Here is a 21,742-nt window from a genome sequence, read left to right on the forward strand (position 1 = left end):
ACTGAATCAAAAAGAAGTTGCATTTTTTCATATTTTTCCAGAATCTGCATTCTAACAACTTTGATTAGAAAAGGTAAAAAATCCACAATTATTTTTTTTTATTTTTTTTTTTTCTCACAACTTGTCAACCTTGGCCTCTACCGTTCAACTGCAGATTTTCCATTCTAACTTTCTCTTTGTAAATAAAATTATGAGCAGAAGTTTTTAATAATTTTACTCTAATCACATCGCCTTTCATTAAAATAATGCGATGAAAGGTGCTCATCGGTGTTCGTTTAGTCTTTGAAAACTATTTTTTTTCCTACTTTTCTTGTTATAATTTTGTCACATCTTCATCTGTTCTTCCTCGTTCTGCGTGTGTAACGACTCGGAAGAAGTGTGTGCGAAAGAGAACAAACTTTTAATCTGCTTATCTCGTTAATTTAATTCAATTTTGTCATTAGAAAAGAGCATCTCTCTCTCTTTTTTTGTGTCATGCACTCGTCTTAAAGTGGACAACACTTGCTCAGCTTCCGTTTTTTTCTATTTGAAAAGTGCGAGAGAAATTTACACGTGTTAAATTTCAAACGAAAACAGCTTCAAGGAAAGTCACTCAAAACAATTTTGGGTTGTTTTTCAAGTTCATTCTTGACACAAAGAGAAAAAATTACTACCTCAACAAATTAATTTTATTAAAAAGTCCTGTATTTTGTTAAGCTTCGTTAGGTTTGAGAAAAACTCGGCAACAAACTTTGTTAACAATTTTTCCTCTGTTTTCATTACATTTCTTCCAAAGTTGTGACATTCTCCAAGTTTTTCTAATTAAATTGATTTTTGCAATTTTTTTCTTTTAATTATATTTTTAAGAGAATTTTTTTCCTTTGAGCTTTTTTTACAAATAAAAAAATTTATATCTCTTATAAGGCAGGTGCAATTTCGAAAAATGTTTTAAAAAATTATTTTGAATTTATTTTAAAATTTTTTATTAATTATTTTTTTTTCAATGAATTTTTATATAAAGAAATTTAAATTTATTTTTTAAATAAATAATTTTTAAAGTAAAATAATTTTATTTATTTAAAAATCTAAATAATTTATTTATTTTAGCAAATAGTTTTTGAAAAAAAAAAAATAAAAAAACAAATCAAACAATTTTGACATCAAATGTTAATAAATTAAATTAAATAAAAAAAATATAATTAAAAAAATTAAAAAAATTATTTTTAAAAATTTAAAAAAATTTTTAAATTATTTATTTATTTACATTTGTCAATTTAATAAAATAAATAAAAATTAAATTTAAAATAAAAATTAATTTAAAAAAATTAATAATTTATTTTTTTTTAAATTTTTATTTATTTATTTTAAATTTATTTCATTTTTATTTTTATATTAATTTTTTACATTGAAACATTTTCTAAAATTGTACTTGCCTTAATAAAGAAAAACATCAAATTCAATTTTTTTCTTGTACAATTATTCACCCTTAAAATATTTTGATCCCGTGTCATCTTTCTTCATGGTACATTGGCGCACAAAAATGCTTTACATCTGTTCTGGTACCCAAGAATACGAAATTTTAATCAAAAGATTAAATAAAAGCCGACACAGAAGAGATTGAATTCGAAAGAAGGACCTACTTTCTTTATGAAAACAGACATTTTTTACATTTTAATTATTATTATTTTTTTTCATCAATGTTGTCACTTTCATTTTGCTCATAATAATTTTTTTTTCGTTCATTATTATTTCGTCAAGTGTATGAAAATGATAATAAAGGCAAAAAAAAAAATTGAAAAAGGGAATTAAGAAAATTGTCAGTTGGTTTTCTCCTGACATTTACTCGTCAACAGAAACTCATCGAACCCTCTTTAAAAATTTATTTGATCCATAATTTCGACATTCAATTTAATCGTCTGACCTACTTTATGAGAAATTTCAATTCAAATAAAAAAATTTGAATTTGTGGGATTTTTTTGCCGAATGATAAGATAAAATAAAAAAAAATTGAACGGAGAAAAAATTGCCAAAGGTGATTTATGAATTTATTCAAATTCAATTATTTTTTTAAAATTTGTTCAATGGAAACGACTGGTTAAAAAAATCGGAAATCGATCAAAAATGACGACAAAAATCATTTCCCATCGGTCCATCTTAATGTTGCATCTGTCGGACCCTTCTCGTATATTTTATGAGGAAAATGCAAGAGAATCACAAGTAAGTTCGTAAAATTTTACTGTTTTGCCCATAAAATAAAATCAAAACAAATAAAATTTAAAAGCAATTTTATGTCTGCTCAACTTCAACCGACTCTTGGTCTCATGTGGGATGCATGGACATTTTGTTGCTGCTGACAGTTGACAAAATTCGGTCGACCAAGTGCAGAAAAGTTAAAATTAAACTGACATGCCAAACATAAATTTTTTGTAGCATGCGTTGGTTAAACGGAACAAAGACAGAGAAACAGAGAAAAATTCGTCGAAAAGGCAAAAAGTAAAGTTAATTAGAGACTTTGTTGATTTCCTACCAGATGGTGACTTCTTCCCTCGAGACAAAAATACGACTTAATAAGACCCATGTTAATCACTTTAATTACACTGTTGTTGCGAAAAATGTTAGAAATGCCTCAACGCACAACAAATTGTCAACTTTCACACGCAGCAACAACAATTATTTCGTTTCACAATTTTTTTTGAAGCATTTCAAAGAAAAAAATGGCACTTTGAGTTACAGGTCACGAGGATAAAAAAATAAATAAATTAAAAAATTAAAATAAAATAAAATTTAAAAAATTACATTTAAATAAACCACGTGGTTTAAAAAAAATATTTTAAAATAAAGCAAAAATTAAAATTAATAATTATTTAAAAAAAATAAATAAATTAAATTAAAGTTTTTAAAAAATCTCGAGGTTAAAAAATTATTTAAATTTAAAAAAAATAAAATAATTAAAATAAATAAAAAATAAAAATTATTTGAATTAAAAAAAATATAAATTTAAAAATTAAATCAAAAAATCAAAATTAAATTCGTGCTTGAAAAATTAAATATTTAAAATAAAAAAAATAATTAAATTAAAAATAAACCACGTGGTTAAAAAAATTCGTAATGCGATATCATCGTTAAACAACAACTTTTCCTTTGTATTATTTTTGTATTCAAATTAAAATTATTATTCATGACAAAAAGGCTAATTTAGTACAAAGACATTCACCTTTTTTTTTCACGCGCGCTTTGTGGCGTCGTCATGACATATGCGACACGTAAACAACATAAGGCAAAATTACCATATATTTTAAATGTGTGTACAAATGCGAATTGTTGAGAACAACAAAATAAATAATTCTAATAAGCCAAATATGTCAGGAGTAAAATTGCGGAGAAACATGCGAAACAGCAACTCTAATCTACTCAAAATTACCATAGACTAATTCTCTTTTAATGTGTCGCAATTCGCAATTTGACACAGTTTTATTGATTTTTTGAATTTTTTTCTTTTCTCTTTAAATCAATGCCACGAATTTTGATTGCAGGAAATTGAATGTTTGCGTATCAATCTTGGCGTCTTCTTCGGCAAATTTATCTTGCACGAAAACTGTCGGTAAAATCAAAATCAAACAGAAGATAGCGAGAAAATAAATTAGAATTGAAAAGTTAATTAATTTTGATTTTCGTTTGGGAATTTTTCTCGATTTGTTCGAAAAGTTTGTTTAAATTTCAATTAAATTTGTTTAAAATAAAAAAAATTAAATAAAAATTATTAAAAATTAATTTTAAAAAATTATATTAAAAATATTTTTTTAAAATAATAACTAAATTTTTTTTTTAAACATTTATTAAAAAATTTTATTTATTTTAAAAATAATAAAAAATTATTTTAAACAAAATTATAGATAAATTATTTAAAAAAATTAAAGTTACCAAATTTTAAAAAAATATTAAATATTTAGAATAAATTAATTTATTTAATTAAAAAAAATAATTATTAATAAAAATAAAAAAATAAAACAATTTAATTTTTTATTTAAAAAAATATTTATTTTATTTTATTTAAAAAATAATTTAATATTAATTTAATTTAAAAATATTTAATCGGAAAATAAAAAAATTTTCCTCACAATAAAAATTTAATTTACTTCTCTGCGTCTTCTTTTTAATCTCTTTCATGTTAAAAAAGCTCATAAAAAGCAATTTTGTCAAAACACTTGAGTCTCTGAAGCATATATCCCACATCTTTTCTCGTCGCTTAACAATAGTGCACTAAAATCCATATAAATTTAACAGCAAAAAAAACACCTTTATTTAATATTCAAGCACATCAGGATGAGAACAACAAGAACCGGAAGTTTTCTCTAAATGCTTGTGCTTTCATTGTTCCATTGTTGTTGTTGCTGTTGCGAAACCTTTGTTTTGTGTCATATCCAACACACCCAAACACAGCGAAAGAAAGACAACGAGGAAGATAGAAAATGATGTATCTCACATGTGATGCATGATAGATGAGATTTTCTGCTATGATATTACGTTATGAATAAGCGCTTTCGTTATATCTTGTAAAGTACCTGAATGTAAAAGCTCTAGGAAAAAGTGGAAATTTTACAACAAAAACAAAGCAAATTTAATTTTTCTTTAAAGTTTTTGCGAAGAAATACTTTAGTTTAATGAAAAATCCTTGATGGTTCTTGCATTTTAGAGTTTTTTGTGAACTTAAAACAGTGAAAAAAAAACTTGACATAATCATAATTAATTAATTTCATAAAATTGTCATGAAATTAAAAAAGAAATGCGTTGACATCGCTAGTTTTGACATCGAAACTCATTGTTTTTTTTAACTATTTACCCTTTTTATTATACCTCCTTCATAATATTTTTTTCTTTACAAGGCGAGTGCAATATAAAAATTTGTTTCTCATTTTGCATCAAATTTCGTTCGTTTTGAGTTTTTAAATAAAAAAAAAATATTTTATAAATATAAGAAACTTTTGTAAAATTTTATTTGCAAAAATTTTTTAATTTAAAAAAATAATAAAAATTAAAAAAAAATATTAAAAAAAAAAAATATAAAAAAAATAATAAATTTTAAATAATTTTTTAATTTTTACTTAATAAATTTATTTTTATTTTATTTAATTTTATTTTTATTTAAATAGCTGAATTTTATTTTTCAATTTAATAAAATTATTTAAATTTTAATTATTTGAAATTTATTTTTTACTTTCAAATTTTTTTTAATTTAAAAAATATTTTTGAAAATTAAGTTAAAAATTGAATATTTTGAAGTTATTTTTTAATTCATTTCATTTAAATTTTTAAAAATTTCATAATATTAAATTAAATTAAATTAAATTTAATTTAATAAAAAAATAATGAAAATTAATTTTTAAAATATTTATGAAAATTAATTATAAATAAAAATTAATTGAAAAAAACATTATTCAAAAAATTAATTATTTTTTTTAATCGTCAAAAAATCATAGAATTTAAAAAAAAAATAATAAACAAGTTAAAAATTTTTTCCTTTGCTCTTGACTCAATATAATAATAATCATGAACAGTAACAAAGCTTGATTGTTTGACAACAACGCGAATAATGAGAAAAAAAAACGATAGATAAGAATGACAACAGTTTCTATGATTTTCCTGCGCTTTTCAACATTTTCCATTAAAGAGGTTAAATTTCTCTTCTTTTATTTATTTAAAAAAAAAATATTTTATTGTTCGTAACGATAACAACAAAATGAAAAGAGCTAAAAGGAAGAGAAATTTTAAATTTATGACATTTCTCTAAAAAATGTTGATCCGAAACAACAAATCAATGACCTCCGTTTGTCATTTTGTTTTGAATTAATAAATCTCAAAAACTTCTCTAGTAATGAAGAACAGGTTTTTACCATCAGAGAAAATTTAACCAAAAACCACAAGCTACCGGTATGCAAACAATGCACAATAACAAGTGACACAGAGAGAGAGAGAGAGGAAACAAAGACAGGAGGAAAAACAATTAAAGCTTTATGACTACAAAATTGTTTTCATTTATTATTGAAAGCATTTCTATTGCAGTTCCTGCGTTTCGGTGAGTTAGACACGAGACTGAGCAAGCAAAAAAAGACGAAATATTTCAAATTTGTACAAAAACAGACACAAACAGCTCCACTGTCAAACAACATTCATAATTCTTGTGGACTTTTGTGTGCAATTGAAAATAGTTTTCTTGCTTTGTTTAAAATTTTAATTCGTTTTTCTCTCTGAGGTTCTCCGCAACAAAGACACCGACTGTCGTAACTTTTTAACCAAAAATGTGTCAATTTAGTCGACATGCTTGCTCGTTGTCGACCGAAAACGGAGTTTCATGTATCGATATGCCTTTGATTGGATGTCAGTGCTGATGTCATGTAATTTTCGGAGTAATTTCCTCTCGACAAAGTACACAAGACACGAGAAATATTTCAATTTACTCATTTCGGGTCAAAAGACATGCGGTTGATTAAATCACGATCAAAAGTTACCACAAGCATCGAGATTCGTTCAGGTGAATGTCGGTTAATAAATGATAAAGGAAATTAAGATAATGCAAATTTCTAATCGAAACATTTATTTGAGGTTACAAAGAAAGTTAATGACTCGTAAGGGAAATTTATTTGACAAAAACCAGGCGTCTGCTTTTGTATCCCAGACATTAATTTAAGAACATGGAAAATGTTATTTCATCACAAAAACCGTAGCTAATTATTATTTGTTTCTCTGTAACTTTTGCAAGACTTTTCAACAGAATTGCAAGAACCACAAAATGTTGACAAAATTCTAAGCAACGCATTTTCAGTGACGGATTTTTTGGGACTAAAATTTTTTTCGTTAATTAATTAATAAAAAAAATAAATAAAATAAAATTATTTTCATTCTTGCTTGTTAAACAAAAAAAAATTAAGCTGTTTTTAAATTTTGAATTAATCAAATGTATCATATTTTATTTTAATTTTAAAATTAATTAAATATTATTAAAAAATCTTTTATTTAATATTTTTTAATTTAATTTTTATTTTTTTATACCTACTTTATTTTTTATTTAATTTTTAATTAATCAAGCTTAATTTAAATTTAAAAAAATTTTAAATTTTATTTCATTTAAAATAATTTTATTTTATTAATAACTATTTTTTTTCTAATTTTTAAATTATTTTTTAATTGTAATTTTTTTTAATTAAATTTATTTTAAATTTTAAATTTATTTTATAAAATTGATTTATTTAAAAAAAAAATTATTCTTTCTATTTTTAAATTAATTATCTGAATTAAATAATTTTTAATATAATTTAATTTTTTTTTGTAATTTTTTTATTTTATTTACTAAAAATATTTCTCATTAAATAAATATTTTTAATAAATTCATTAAATAAATATTTTTAATAAATTCTTTTAAATTTATTAAACTCTCTAATTTTTTTATTTAATTAAATTAAATTAAAAAAGATTAATTAAAAATTATTTTATTTATATATTTTTCTAATTTAATTTCAATTTTTTTTTTATTCAAAGTTTATGTCGAAAATTTTTTAAAAATAAATCCGCACCTGCACAAATCTTTGTAAAACAATTTTCATCTAAAAGTTTATTTTGTGCGTTCCCGTTATTTATTCAAATAGTACTTTTCAAAACCGTATAATTAATATTATTATTTTTGTTTGAGGTAAACAGAATAAAGTAAACGTTCACATGCAAAATATTGCAAAAACACGAAAAAAAAATAAAATTTATGCCTTATTAAAAAACTTTTGCTGACGAAAAAAACTAACACAGACCTTTAATTACGAGTAAATTAAATTTTATTATTTTTCAAATGTCTCGCTGTCTGATTATTAAAAACTCGTGACATGGATGTGACACATAAACGTCATTAAAACTTACATAAAAATGATAATTTAATCAAAATATGTTGAAGCATATTTAAAAAAAGAGTCAAAATTAACAAGCATTCGTCAACGAAATAAAAGGAAGAGATTTATGACTCGTTTAATAAAAAAAATAAAAATAATAATGTTGAAAACCGGATTATAGCTCGTTCTGCCTTTTTTGCGTTCATATAAATTAATAGAGATAATGAGGTGCTCCTTTAGTGTTTTTTTAACTGTAGTTTATATGCAGGCAATTTTTTTCCTGCTTTCCATGATTATGGCAATTTTTTAAAGGGTCGTAAAGTCTTTTTATGACCTCGTTCAAAAATTGTAATAAAGGGAATGAAATTAATGAAAAATTTTCGGGAACTTTACGATTGTTTTTCCGTTGAATTTTTTTTTTCGGTTGAAAGAACCAGTTGAAAAATCAAGATATCGCCGAGGAAATGCATCCTCATAAAAAAATATAATTTTTTCATTATTATTATTTTTCCCGGAAAAGGCACATGTTACGCACAAAGTTCGTCTGGAAAAGTTTATTATTGTTATTATTGTTACAGAGTTCTCTTCACATGCATTTTCCTGAACTTTTTTAATTTTAAATTTGATTGTATGGTTAAATAACAACAAAAAAAACCTGCAGTCTGCAGCAACGACGATGACGACGATACCTACCTTTTGTATGTATTTGCACTGTGCTTGCGGTTGATGATGCAATATTGCATTATATTATTATTATTTACATAAAAGAGAAGCCTCTGATTGTTCTTTAATCCCCTCTGCATTATTTTATATTATTGTGGATTTTTATTTATTTTTTAACATTTTTAGTTTGTTTCTTTATTTTTCTCCGAATGGAATTAATGGAATTAAAAAAGAGAATAAATAATAAAAGGAAAATATTTTTTTTTTGTTTATTTGCAGAACAAGTAATACCAGAACAAGGCCATAACACAGTAGTGTCCAGATATAATCAAGCAAGGACAGCAACATCTCCCAAAATGACTGAAAAAGATGCTGATATGCTTTATGGTAAGAGAAAAAAAAATATTTAATTAATTTATTTTAATAAAAAAAAAATTAATAATTAAAATTTTTAATAATTTATAAATTTAAAAAAAAAATATTAATAAATTAAATATTAATTTATACATTAAAGAATAATTTTTAATTAAATTATTTTTTTTAAATATATTTCATAATTATTAATTAAATTTAAAAAAAATAATTAATTAATTTAAAAATAATATTTGTTAAAAAAAATTATAAAATTTTAAATATACCTAAAAAATAATTTAAAAAAAATTTGAAAATTTTATTTTATTTTTTTAAATTAATAATTATTTAATTAAAATAATTCAATTATTTTTTTTATAAGTATTATTTTTAATAAATAAATTAATTAATTATTTTTTTATTTAATCAATTGTAAAATATTTAACTATTTATTTTTTTTTTATTAAAAATAATTTTAAAAAAATATCTTAAAACTATTGAATTAAACTTTTATTATTTTTTTTTCTAGATATCATCATTCCATCAATCATTATCGCAGCTTTGTTTATCGTAAATGCTGTGATATTCGCCATCATCATGCGCTACCGAAGACGCAGACAAAGCCTCGACGGCAACGATGGAATAGCCGAATTGTAATTCAAGATTTTTTCGTCACATAATTTTTCCTGTTTTTTAATTATTTGATCTGAGCAATTTTTAAAAAAAATGTAAACAGTCATTAAAAATTCATTGAAAAATTATCAATTAATTTTAATTACTTGACAACACATCCAATTAACAGTTTTTATCAACTCTTGAACCGAACAAAAAAAAGAGAATAAATTAATTTCATAATTTCCACTGAGAGTTATTGATTGACCCGCAAGAAAAAAAAATAAAAATTATTAACAAATTATAAGATTTGATAACCCGTGAAAATTGCTAATCAACCCACACAAAATTACGGACACGCGAAAAAATTAAATAAATGTCACTTGATTTGTTTTCTCAAAATAAAAAAAAAATATTAATAAATTTCACCTTTTTAGCGGCATATCTTTGAAAAAATTATAAAAAAAAGAACAAAATTATCAATTATTAGTGCTTCGTTTAATTTTTGCATAAATAAAATAGATTTTTGACTTGTTACTATGTAATGATAAAAATTATAAGTAAAATTAAAGAAAAATGAGAAAAACAGATAAGGATAACATTTAAGATATACTATAAAAAAGGCAGTACCAACCAAAGAAAAATAAAATAAAAAATCTATGAAATGTAATAAAATAATTGAATGGATTTTTATTCACAAGTTTTCCGATACCAGGAAGTCCCTCTTTTTTACACATCGAGAAATTTCGTTGAACAGTGGATGAGTGAAAAAGGTAAGTTGTTGATCTTTCGTGACAATAGATGCAGAATGAAAAAAGTCTCTCTCGGGAAATTGTTAGTTCGGGAAATTGCCTTTTAAATATTTTATGTACAAAAGGTTTTTTTGTTGTTGTTTTCGGCACTTGACCTTGATCTATTGAAGTAGTTTAAGGATTCAAAGATTAATTTTTTTTTTAATTTTTAAACTCACAATTAACCAGAATTCTCCATTTAATGAAATCGCTAAACCTGCTAATTCAAGTTTATCACTTTCATTCGTCTCAAAATATTTCAAGTACTGTGATTCGGCGAAAATAAACTCGCAATTTAGCGTTTCGTTGCGATTTTCAAAAATATGATTTACTAAAAAGACGTTAAGAATTAAATCATTTATAAATAATTCAAAATTTTCAGGAAAAATAATTAAATAAAAATTTTGTAAATAGTAGAAAAAAATAAATGTAAATAAGGAAAAATATTTTGAATTATTTTTTTTAAATTTATTTTAAAATTAAAAATTCGTGCATTAAAAATTATATTTTATATTATTTATTTTATTGAAAAAAATAATAAAATTTATTTTTCTTTCATTCAATTAAATAACTGTTTTTAGATTTTATCTAAAAATATTTTTTTTTTGTTCTTGTAGAAAAATAAATTTAAATAAAAAATAAATTATTTTTTTCAAAATTGGCCAAAATTTAATCTTTTTATTAAATTTATTTTTTATTTTATCAATTTTAGAATTAATTTTTATTAATAAGACTTACAAAATTTTAATTAAAAAAAATAAATTTTAGATGTTTTTTCACTTAAATCCATTAACTAATGGTTGAAAGTCGATATAAAATGAAATAAAATACAAACCAGAAAAAAATATTGTTGAAAAATAAAACACAATTAATTTTAATTTATGTAAAAGAACTTTATTATCATTCATTTTTTTATTATTTTATTTATTTATATTTTGTTTATTAGTACTTCTCTTCATTTTCTTCCTAATCTTTCATATTATTCCATTTTTACTAATATTGTAGTTTAATTTTCCTTTTTTTTTTACATAATAATATATTTTAATGGAATTTTCCTATTAAACACAAGAGAATAAAATAAATTTATGGTTCATTTATACTTTTTTTTTACACTTTTACCATACTTTAGTTTTTTTTTAAATCATCATTAAATAAATGATAAAAATAATTTTAATTATTTAATAAAATAATCAACAAAATTTATATATTTTATAAATAATCTGCTTATGTTAATATTGTTCTCATTATTTTTATGTAAGAATGTTTTGCATTTTGGGGATTTTTAGTTAATTATTATTTTTCTTTTCTAACGGGAAGTTTGGGGATGGGGAGAATTAAATTACAAAATATATATTTATATATCACTAAAACAGAAGAGGAAAAGTGTTAATTTACATGAAGAGTTAACGAACTTGTTATTTTCTTTTAATTTTTTATTTTTAATAATATAATAATAACAAATAATATTTTTTTGTCTTCAAATTTTTCTAGTATCTCTATTTACTTGATTATGGATTTTCCATTTTTTTTAGTTTTTTTTTTTACTGACTATTTATAATAAAATATAATCAAACACATTTCACAACAGGATATAACGGGTCGCCCGTTTCTCACAACTTATCCCTAAAATAAAAAAAAAAAATTTTATTAATTTTTTAAGAATTTTTAGAAAAAATAATAAAAAAAACTTACCGCGTAACTTTATCTAAAAGCGTATTAACTCGTGTTTCTGAGAAACCGGGAACCAATTTATGGAGAATTTCTTTAACAAATAGATCACTAACACCGGGACTACTGCGTTCAGCAATTTCAAATGCGTTCTTTAGCTCAACCATGTCAGCTGGAGGCGATGACATGCCGGGTTGACTCTTGCTTGCGTACATGTATTTACGTTGCATCTGAAAAATTAAATTTAAAAAAATTAATTAATTAAAATTTACATAAAATAAATAAATTAAAAAATTACATTAAAAATTAATTAAATAAATTAATAAAATTTAATTTTAACGATTTTTGTCAAAAAATTAAAAAAAAAATTTTTTTTTGTCAAAATTTCATTTTTATTTTTTTTTAATTTTAATTTTATTTATTTAAATAAAAAATATTTTATTCTTACGTAAGATTTTTTTTTATTTGTTTTTTGTAAACAAAATATTTTAATAATTTTTTCAAAAACAAAAAAAAAAATATTGCATTAAGACAATTTTTTTTTTGGAATAAAATTGAATTTAAAATTAATTTTTTTTTCTTAATTTTTTTTTAGATGAATAAAAATGAATAAAAAATAAATTTTTCGCCTTAAGAATTATAAAAATAATTGTTACCTCTGCCAACAAAGGATAGATAATGTGATTCAAAGATGCACTATTTGTCCTGTGTGATGCCCGATGACTTGGACTGATATTTGTAATACTGCTGCCTAAGTTCGTGGCGGAATTTGACGCTCCGGATCCGGATGACGACGTATTAATTTGATGACTATTATTGGCTTGTGACGTCGTCGTCGTGGCATTTCCGTTATGATGTGTCGGCGATCCCTTATTGCCTCCGTCGCCGATGCTTCGTCGATGTTCTCGCGAACTTTCGTCACTTTTGCTCGGAGACGAGGACGACGACGACGTGGAATTTATCTCGAATTGACTTGAAGCTGTGACGACACCCGACGTTGTCATCGAAGTCGAAGCGGATGCGGCACTCTCGACATGCAAAGAGGTTCCTTGACGATTGTCCGTCGCTACCGCCGATCCGGAGGACTGTTGCTGATGTTGACTGTTGGAAGCGTTAAAGGATTGTGGCACTACTGGCGCTGGTATTGTTTGTAATGTCGGCGTCGTTGTTGACAGTGCCGCACTTGGGGGCGACGTTGACAGCATCGAGGATGGGCGTGACTGAAAAAAATTGTTTTTTTTAGAGGAAGTTTGAAGAAAAAAACTTGAGGAAAATTACCTGATTGATTTTATAATGATTCAAGTTAGAGTCACGTTGCCCGGAGGCAGCTCCATTATGTTTTGGCGACGTACTCATAAGCAACGCATCATCGTCAACTGTCACCGTTTGACTGTTGTTGGTGATATTGCTGCTCATCGTCGTCGTCGTTGTGACAGAAGCTGACGCGATGTTGTTCTTATTCGTGTAATTATTGTAATTCAGTCCCTTGACAGTCATATTCCATGGATCATCGGCATCACTATCTGGTTTGGATTCCTCACTACAGAAGAAAAAAAAAATTTAATTGAATTTATTTTATTAAAATTTTAAATTTTTACTTAAAGGAAGTTACAAATTTATTTAAAATTTTTGTCCCAAAAAACTTTCCGAAATTTTTTAAATATTAAATTGCAAAAAAAAAATATAATATTTTTTTTTAAATTTTGATAATCTTCTTCACCAAATCAACATAATATTAAAAAAAAAAATAAAATTAATTTAAATCATAAAATTAATTATTTTAATTTATTTCTTTATTTTATTTATTATTTTAATTAATAATAATTTTAAGAAAAAAATTTTTTTTTGATTTAAAAATGTTTAGTTTAATTTTTAAAATTTTTCAATTAAATTAATTGAATTTATTAAAATTTAATTTGAGTATCTAAAAAAATATTCAAAACGCTCTAAAAAATTTTTAAATATTTTCCTAATTAAATTTTCAACATTTTATTTTTTTTCAAATTATTTTTACTTTAAAAATGGCTAATTTTTTTTATAGACAAAAATTTTGAAATAAATTTTGACGAAAATAATATTTAAAAAAAAAACTTACGAATCCGAGTTCTCAGACTCTGTTTCACTCTCCTCTCCTTTTTGCAGCTTCCATTTCTTGTAACGGTCGATCAAGTCAACCAGATACGCATTTTTCTTTGCTTTTTTGATGAAGGCGTACTTAAGTAGTTCTTTAGCAGTTGGTCTCTGTAAATTTGAAAATAAAAAAAAAATTAAATAAAATTCAATGAAAATTTTAAAAAATTTCTTACATTTTCAGGTTCTTTGTTCAAACAAGCCTCCACAAAATCCTTGAACGGCTTCGAATAGCTTCCCGTCAGCTGTGGCGGATTATTTTTCGGAATCAAGAACAAAACGCGCATCGGATGCAATTCACTGTTCGGCGGTTCGCCCTTCGCCAGCTCAATTGCCGTGATGCCAAGCGACCAAATATCCGCCTTCGAGTCGTACATGCTCTGTTTTATCACTTCCGGTGCCATCCAAAAGGGCGTGCCCACAAAGGTGTTCCGTTTCGACGTCGTATTCGTCAGCTGACCCGCCACACCGAAATCCGCCAACTTTACGTCGCCCATCTCACTCAACAGCACATTCGCAGCCTTTATGTCTCTGTGTAACTTGCGTTCCGAATGCAGATAGTCCAGGCCCTTGAGCACTTCCCGCAGAATTATCGCAATGTGCATTTCCTCGAAGAGACCCGCCTTCATCAAGTCCAACGCGGAACCGCCTCCCAAATATTCCATGATGATCCATAGCTTTGTTCCCTGCGGAAAAAATAAAAAAAAAGCTTCGGATTAGAAAATGTCAAGCAAATTCAATTAAGAATCGTTATCAACTCGAAATAATGACAGACATTTAACTTTTTTTTTCAGGATTAACGAAGATTGCCGGAGTGAGATATTAGAATGAATAATTTACTCATTTCACGAAACATGCAAGATTTGGATCAATTTGTGCAAAAGATTAACTTCACCTTAGAAAACCAATATATTTATTTTTTTTTCTCTTAGGCAGGACGATTTTTGTGATTTCGATTTTTCTCATATGAAAATGTAGGGAAAAAAATGTTCCAATATAAAAGAAGGATACGTTAAAAAAAAAAGAAATGAAAGAAGGATTATGAAAATGAGTAAGAAAGCATTTTCTTGATTAATTGCACAAGATTATACTAACGAGAGGTGTGTCAGACAAGAGTTTAGCAGATGGTCATCAACGAAGAGATTAATTTGTTATTTGTCTGCCTTTTTGGCATGGCTTTTATGCTGGCATGTCTGGGATTTTTTCATATTTTTTTTATTTTATGAAAAAATTATTTTAAAATATTTTTTTTATTGTTTTTAGCTTAATTTTCTTAATCTTAATGAATTTAATTTAATAAATTTTCTTAATTCTTGAATTATTAAGAAAAATTAATTTAATTTTGTAAGAAATATTTTAAAAAATCTAAATATAAATTAATTATTTAAAAAATTAATGTTAATTTAATAATTTTTAATTAATTAATAATATTTAATTTTAATAATAATTAATTTAATTTAATTAATTTTTTAATTATTTTAATTTAATAATAATAATTATTTTTTAAAAGATTTTTTAAGAAAATTATTATTTTTATTTATTTTTTGAAAAAATTGAAAATTAGATACAAAAGATTGAAAAACTAAAATTAATTTCGTTACAAATTTTTAGTAAAAATATTTTGTAAAAAGAAAAAAAATTTTAATTTTTTTAAAATCATTAAAAATTTTTAAAAATTTTAAATTTTTTATTTAAAATTTAAAAAAGAAATTATATTTTTTTTTTATTTATTTTTAATTAAATTTTTATTATTAATTATTTTTTTTTTTTACTTAATTTTCATTGAGTCAAGAGACTCAAATAAATTGAATTAATTTTTAGTGACCTATTTCTTCCATTCAATTAAACCAAAAACCACTTTTTGACGAAAACAAAAGAAATCTCAAGCTCCTCAATTACTTTAAATAATAACAATTTTTCAATACATCACCTTGATGCCTCTTTGATTCTTTTTTTTTGTAAAAGGTGCTTAAGTAACAACAAGTATTCCACTTCACCTCTTTTTTCCTCAGCTGCCTTTTGTATTTAACGATTCTTTTCATTCCATAACATTTTATAGAATTTCTTCCGTCATTTAATTTTTTTCCTTTTTTACCATTCATTAGAAAAGCTTTTGAATTTACATAAGCGCGTTTTAGCTCTTTTCAGATATTTTCTATTTCTAACAAATCCCATTTGTAATAAAACGCTTCCTTTTATGATGATAATCATAATCTCAAGTGATGATAAACTTTTCATGGCAAAAAAAAATGACAAATTTGATTGAATAACGTTCATAAAAGATGGCAAAAAAAATTATTTTAATAATCGGTTCGGTTCGCGTAAAATAAAATATTTTTCCCGCGAACGAAAGAATGAACAGCGAAAAGTGTGTCATTACTGCAAGACAAAAAGCAGCAGTGGATGAGACTTGAAAAATGTTTGAAGCATGAAAGAAAAATATATTTTTAGACACAAAAGCACAAAACGTGAAATGGATTGATTGATGGAAAGTGAAGTCATTTAGCGGAATGGTGAGTTGTAAAAAGTGACGAAACTCGAGTTTTTAATTTTTTTTGTTTCATTTTTAATGGTTTTCAACACTTGCCTTTTAATTTGTTGCCTTAAATTAAATGAAAAATTAATGTTCATGACATTGAAAAGGGATACTCTAATTGAATTTTTCCACGTAAATTGCGTAACAAATATTTAATTAAAGACAAAATGTACAAATTTTACGACGAATTGTATTCATGTAAGTGTCAAAAGGAAATAAAAGGCGACACTTCGAGTGGTTTCCTTTATCAAAAATGACATTTGATGGAAAATAAAAAAAAACAATGAAAATTATGTGACAACGCTTGGTTTTTTGATCAAAAAAAAAAAAGAATTTGATTTCATGTTTTGCTCAACCTTTAACTGTCAACACGATCAAGATGAATGACCGACCTTACTCTAGTCGAGAAAAAATTTTTACCACATTTTGAGAAAAAAAAACTTAGATCACGTGGTTCAAAATAAAATTAAATAAAAAATAAAATTAATTAGAAAATTAATTTAAAAAAAATAAATAAAAAAAACAAGGAAGTTAGAATTTCTAACTTAGACATTAAAATAAAAAAAAATCATAAAAAAAATAATAAAAATAAAATAAAATAAAAAAAAAAAAACAAAAATTAAATTTAATAAAAAAAAATCAAAATAAATTAAATTTAATTAATAAGATTTAATAAACCACGTGGTTAGAGAAATCAAGTATATGACATTTTGGAATAAAAAATAAAAGAAAAAATTAAAAAAAAAAAATTAAATAATTAATGAAAATAAATTTAAAAAAAAATTAATTCAATTAAATTAATTTTGAAAAAATAATATTGAGGTTAACAAAATTAAATAAACCACGTGGTTAAAAAAATGAGTATAATTATTAATGGAATAAAAAATTGAACAAAAACTAAAAAAATAATTAAAATAAATTAAATAAAAAAATAATAAGAAAATTAAATTAGGTAAAACGTGGATCGAAACAAATTTTAAATAAAATAATTAAATAATTAAATAAAAAATAAAAAAAAAATAAATAAATAATAAAAATATTGAAAAAAAACCGTTGCCATCATTAGAAATTTATCGAATGAAAACTTTTTACAAATTTTTACAAATCGACTTAATTTATAATAACAATGAAAAAAAAAACAAACAAAAAAATCGATATCGATCCTTTCCAAAAAATATTTGATTTTATTTTAAATTGGACACACGCCTCGATTCGTACTTGAACTTGATGTCAGTCGCTGTTATTATTGATGGATTAGGCCTAGCCATCAAAAACAACAACTCGAACGATAAATAATGAACAGCTGATCGATACTATTGTCATGGCATGTAAAAGCAGGCAAACACTATGGAAATTGATTTTTTTTTGTTTCAAGAGGACTTTCGTGGCACGTTAAAAACGCTGACATGTTTAATTTTTCATATTTCACTACGAAAGAGGCAAACGCTTTTAAACATCAATCAAAAGCTCTTCGTTAGAAATTGATGGACTCAGCAACCTTTCTGCTGACTTTTCTACTGCGATATAATAAGAATTGTTTGAAATTTAATAAAAAGAAAAAAAAAATCAAAGCAAATTATCGTCAAGTGAGTGAGAATAAAATACTTGAACAACTGCAACGCGATAGTCATTCAACCATTAAAGCACATATTTTATGCAATGGAGGTCAAAAGGTTTCTCGCTCTGTGCAATTGACACGATGACTGAATCAATTTCTTGGCATCGCACCACTCAAGCGGGGTCCTTATCAAGATAAATTTATTGCATTTATTGTCATTTTTTTCCGAGATTTTTTTTCTTGGCATGGCATGAGTCACTTTTTATTTTTTGGCAAATACCTGCGAAAGCTCGGTGACGACGTCACGTTGCGAGGCCGTTTATTGCACGACAAAAATTTTAACAGATATTAACAGACGGATACTTGAATGACATGAAATGGCAGCCAACAACAGTTGTGTGCAGGAAAAACGTGACAATATTTGAATCACTGTTTGTTGATATATTGATATGCTAAAAAAAAACATAACAACTACCCCGAAAATCTGTTTTTAGAGCGGTATAGAGACAAAAATGTAGCGAAACGTGGAGGAATTTCATTTATTTTTATGGTAAGTATTTTTGGCAAGAAATTCAAAAGTTGGAGGAAAAATTTCGTTTCAAAATTAAATTGAGTCACTTTACGTCGATAAACGCGGAAATGTATCAAAAGTTTTTTCACGAGTTTTTTTTATATTTTTGAAGTTATTAAAAGGTTTTAAAACAAAAAATTCAGGATCTTTAAAAAGTTTTGAATCCAATAAATTTAAATATAGATAAATCCTTTTCATTAAATTTGGAGTCAATTTATTTTCACATATTTTAGAAAATTTTTTTTTTTTACTTATTTCAATATTTGGAGAAAATCATTTTTTTTTTTGAGAAAAAAAAATTAAGTTCCTAGATTTTACTTTTGATAATTTGTGTAAAAAATTTCAAATTTATTTTTTTTAAGCTAAAAATTGAAAATTTATTTATTTTTTTTTATTAATTTACTAATTGAACAACTTTTAATTTTATTTGGGATAATTTTAAGTGTTTTTGAATTTTTTATTTAAATGTGAAATTAAAATTTAAAATTATTTTTGAAAAATTTTGTCTTGTGAAAGTTTTATAATTTAAATAAAAAATTTAAAATTTTCACAAGAAAAATTTTTTTAAACATCAAGAAAAAAAATTCAAAAGAAAATCACTTAAAATTAATTATCCCTGAAGATTATAATAAAATTATCGAAACGTTGGAGGAAGTAAATTTTTTTTTTTATTTTTCAGATTTTAATCAAAAATAATAAAAATTCATCAAAAAAAAATTTATTTGAATTCTTATAAATTAATTAAAATTAAATTAAATTACAATTAAAAATTATTTTAAATATTTTTCTTATTTTTGCCAAAAATTTTAAATATCAAAAAAATAAAATTTATTAGATTTTTTAAAGATTTATTTTTTAGATTAAATTTTGAGTCATTTTTTATTAAATTTTTCAAGAAAAAAAATTGTATTAAAAATTTTTAAATTTTATAGAGCTTTTTGATAAATTTTACTAAATATTTTTTTGATCAATTTAAAATCTTTAAATAAAAAAAAAACAAAATAACCTCTTTAATGTAACAGAAAACAAATTTTTCATTACTTGTAACTATTTACTTACATCCACTCACATTAATGAACATCCTCTTTGTCCAACCACTCAACAACACGTGAACAATGGCAAGCCACTCAAAAAAGCAAAAACAAGCGAACGACCTGTTTGCATCTCATTAAATTAGAAAAAGAAATGTAGAAAAAAATGACGTTTAATTTCTACTTCCATTGAAACAATATTTTTTACTTTCATTGCCTTTGTACGACTTTACCTATTACTTGGTCATGCATACATCGCCGCGTCGTCATTCTACTAGTACAATTATACCGCACATGAAAAAGTAATTGTCTTCATTATAATTGAAACATTTTAAAAAAATGGTTGACCCAGTTTTATGCAAATGTAAAAAAAATGCGATTTCGAGTCGACAAGACGATTGACTTCAAATAAATTCAAAAGGTAATCCCGGATTTCACTGTCCGTCTCTCTCTCATAAATATTGCAAAAATATTGAAAAGGGTTAACACCCGCATTAACTTTCTCATTGTGTCTGTATTTATGACCTCTCACCTGCGTAAGGGGCAGTGCGCCGAATAAACAAAAAAGGAGGAGAGACACTCGCAATAATTAATTAAACATGAGCTCATGAATTATGGGAGCAATTTCAATGACAAAGGACCTCCTTTCAGACTTTTCCTAGTTTAAATTTATGGATTTATTTTTTTTTTCGGCAATAACCGTTTATTTTATTGCTCCATCAAGACTCGAAAGTTTTTTGTGTTGTAGTAAAACTCTGATTAAAACTTTAATGCGGAAAATTTGTGCTGTGTGCGTATGCCGGCGACGACGCGGGTGAACAAATGAAACAATGATAAAGCCAAAGTAATAATTTAATAATAATGCGGTAAGTAATCTAATTTAAATGAATAATTGTACATTTTGTTTAAATAATATTGTTACGACATACAAGCTTGAGATATGAGAACGAGGGTTTGGTTATTAGGGGTTAGATTTTTAGTAAATTATAGCTGTAGAATAATTTTTAAATGAAAATAGAGCACGCTCATTAAACATTATTATTATAAAATTTTGCTTAAAGAACATTTTTACAGAAATATTAAAAAAAAAAATAAAAAGAATAAAAAATTTAAAAATTAAAAAAAATATAAAAGCTATAAATAAAATTTTCTCAATCATTTTGTAAAAATAAAAAAAATAAAGTTTAATAAAAAATTATTCATATTTTTTAAAACAATTAATAATTAATAAAAAAATAATTAATTATACATTTTTTAATTATTTTATTAATTTTTTTTTATTATGCGATTTATTTTAAATAAAAAATATTTTTATTTTTTTTTTAAATATTTAGACAAAATTATATTTAAAATTTTTTTTTTATTAATTTTATTACTAAAAAATATTTAAAATTTTTATTTTAAAAATAATTTTAGTTTAATTATTAATAATTTTTAATAATTTACTCTGTTAAAAAAAAAAAAAATTTCAGTCCTTAAATGGGACAAAAAACAAAATTTTGAAAATATTATTAAATTTAAAGAGTTAAATTAATTTGTTTTCAAACCATAACTCAACAAAAGACAAAACCGCATCACTCATTAAAGCGACATCAGTAAATTTGCAAATAATTTAATACCTCACAAGCCACACAACAAATAAATTTTTCGTGAGTTTTTGTTATCAGCAATTGTTTCACTAAACAATGGAATATTAAATTTTACAAATTTAAGGAAAACATGTGTAAGGTACGCGGCATTGAAAACGCGTAATAAAATGATAAAAACCTTTGTTTCGAAATATTTACAAAAAAAAAAAATTTTTGAACATCGTTTTTGCGAGCAAATGCGTGTTAGAGAAAATAATGATAGCTTCAGTGACAGGTGCGTAAATATTTGTTGCGTTAAACTCTCATATGTGATGAAATAATGTTAATAAATTGAATGAAATTCATAAGTGGATTAAAAAAGAGGAGAAAGTTCTATCAAAAATTTTACATTT

At 23.8% G+C, this 21,742-nt stretch overlaps 2 protein-coding genes across 4 annotated transcripts in view; one reads left to right on the plus strand and one right to left on the minus strand.

Annotated features, from left to right (window-relative positions):
* Window positions 1-10,109, plus strand: part of LOC134828500 (uncharacterized) — a 118,449-nt gene extending 108,340 nt beyond the window's left edge. The window contains exons 11-12 of the mRNA XM_063841480.1: window positions 8,793-8,900; window positions 9,394-10,109. Coding sequence (XP_063697550.1) covers window positions 8,793-8,900; window positions 9,394-9,521 — 236 coding nt within the window. The 3' untranslated portion in view covers window positions 9,522-10,109. The remainder of the gene's footprint in view (window positions 1-8,792; window positions 8,901-9,393) is intronic.
* A 1,489-nt stretch (window positions 10,110-11,598) lies between these two features.
* LOC134832215 (serine/threonine-protein kinase 26) overlaps window positions 11,599-21,742 on the minus strand; it is a 68,242-nt gene continuing 58,098 nt past the window's right edge. For all 3 annotated transcript variants that reach the window (XM_063846185.1, XM_063846183.1, XM_063846184.1), the window contains 6 exons: window positions 14,242-14,751; window positions 14,031-14,176; window positions 13,214-13,475; window positions 12,592-13,155; window positions 11,960-12,165; window positions 11,599-11,890 (listed from right to left, as the gene is read on the minus strand). In XM_063846185.1, the coding sequence (XP_063702255.1) occupies window positions 11,878-11,890; window positions 11,960-12,165; window positions 12,592-13,155; window positions 13,214-13,475; window positions 14,031-14,176; window positions 14,242-14,751 (1,701 nt within the window). In that variant the 3' untranslated portion in view covers window positions 11,599-11,877. The remainder of the gene's footprint in view (window positions 11,891-11,959; window positions 12,166-12,591; window positions 13,156-13,213; window positions 13,476-14,030; window positions 14,177-14,241; window positions 14,752-21,742) is intronic.

Source organism: Culicoides brevitarsis, chromosome 2 (genome assembly GCF_036172545.1).
Source record: "Culicoides brevitarsis isolate CSIRO-B50_1 chromosome 2, AGI_CSIRO_Cbre_v1, whole genome shotgun sequence".
Classification (NCBI taxonomy): Eukaryota; Metazoa; Arthropoda; class Insecta; order Diptera; family Ceratopogonidae; genus Culicoides; species Culicoides brevitarsis.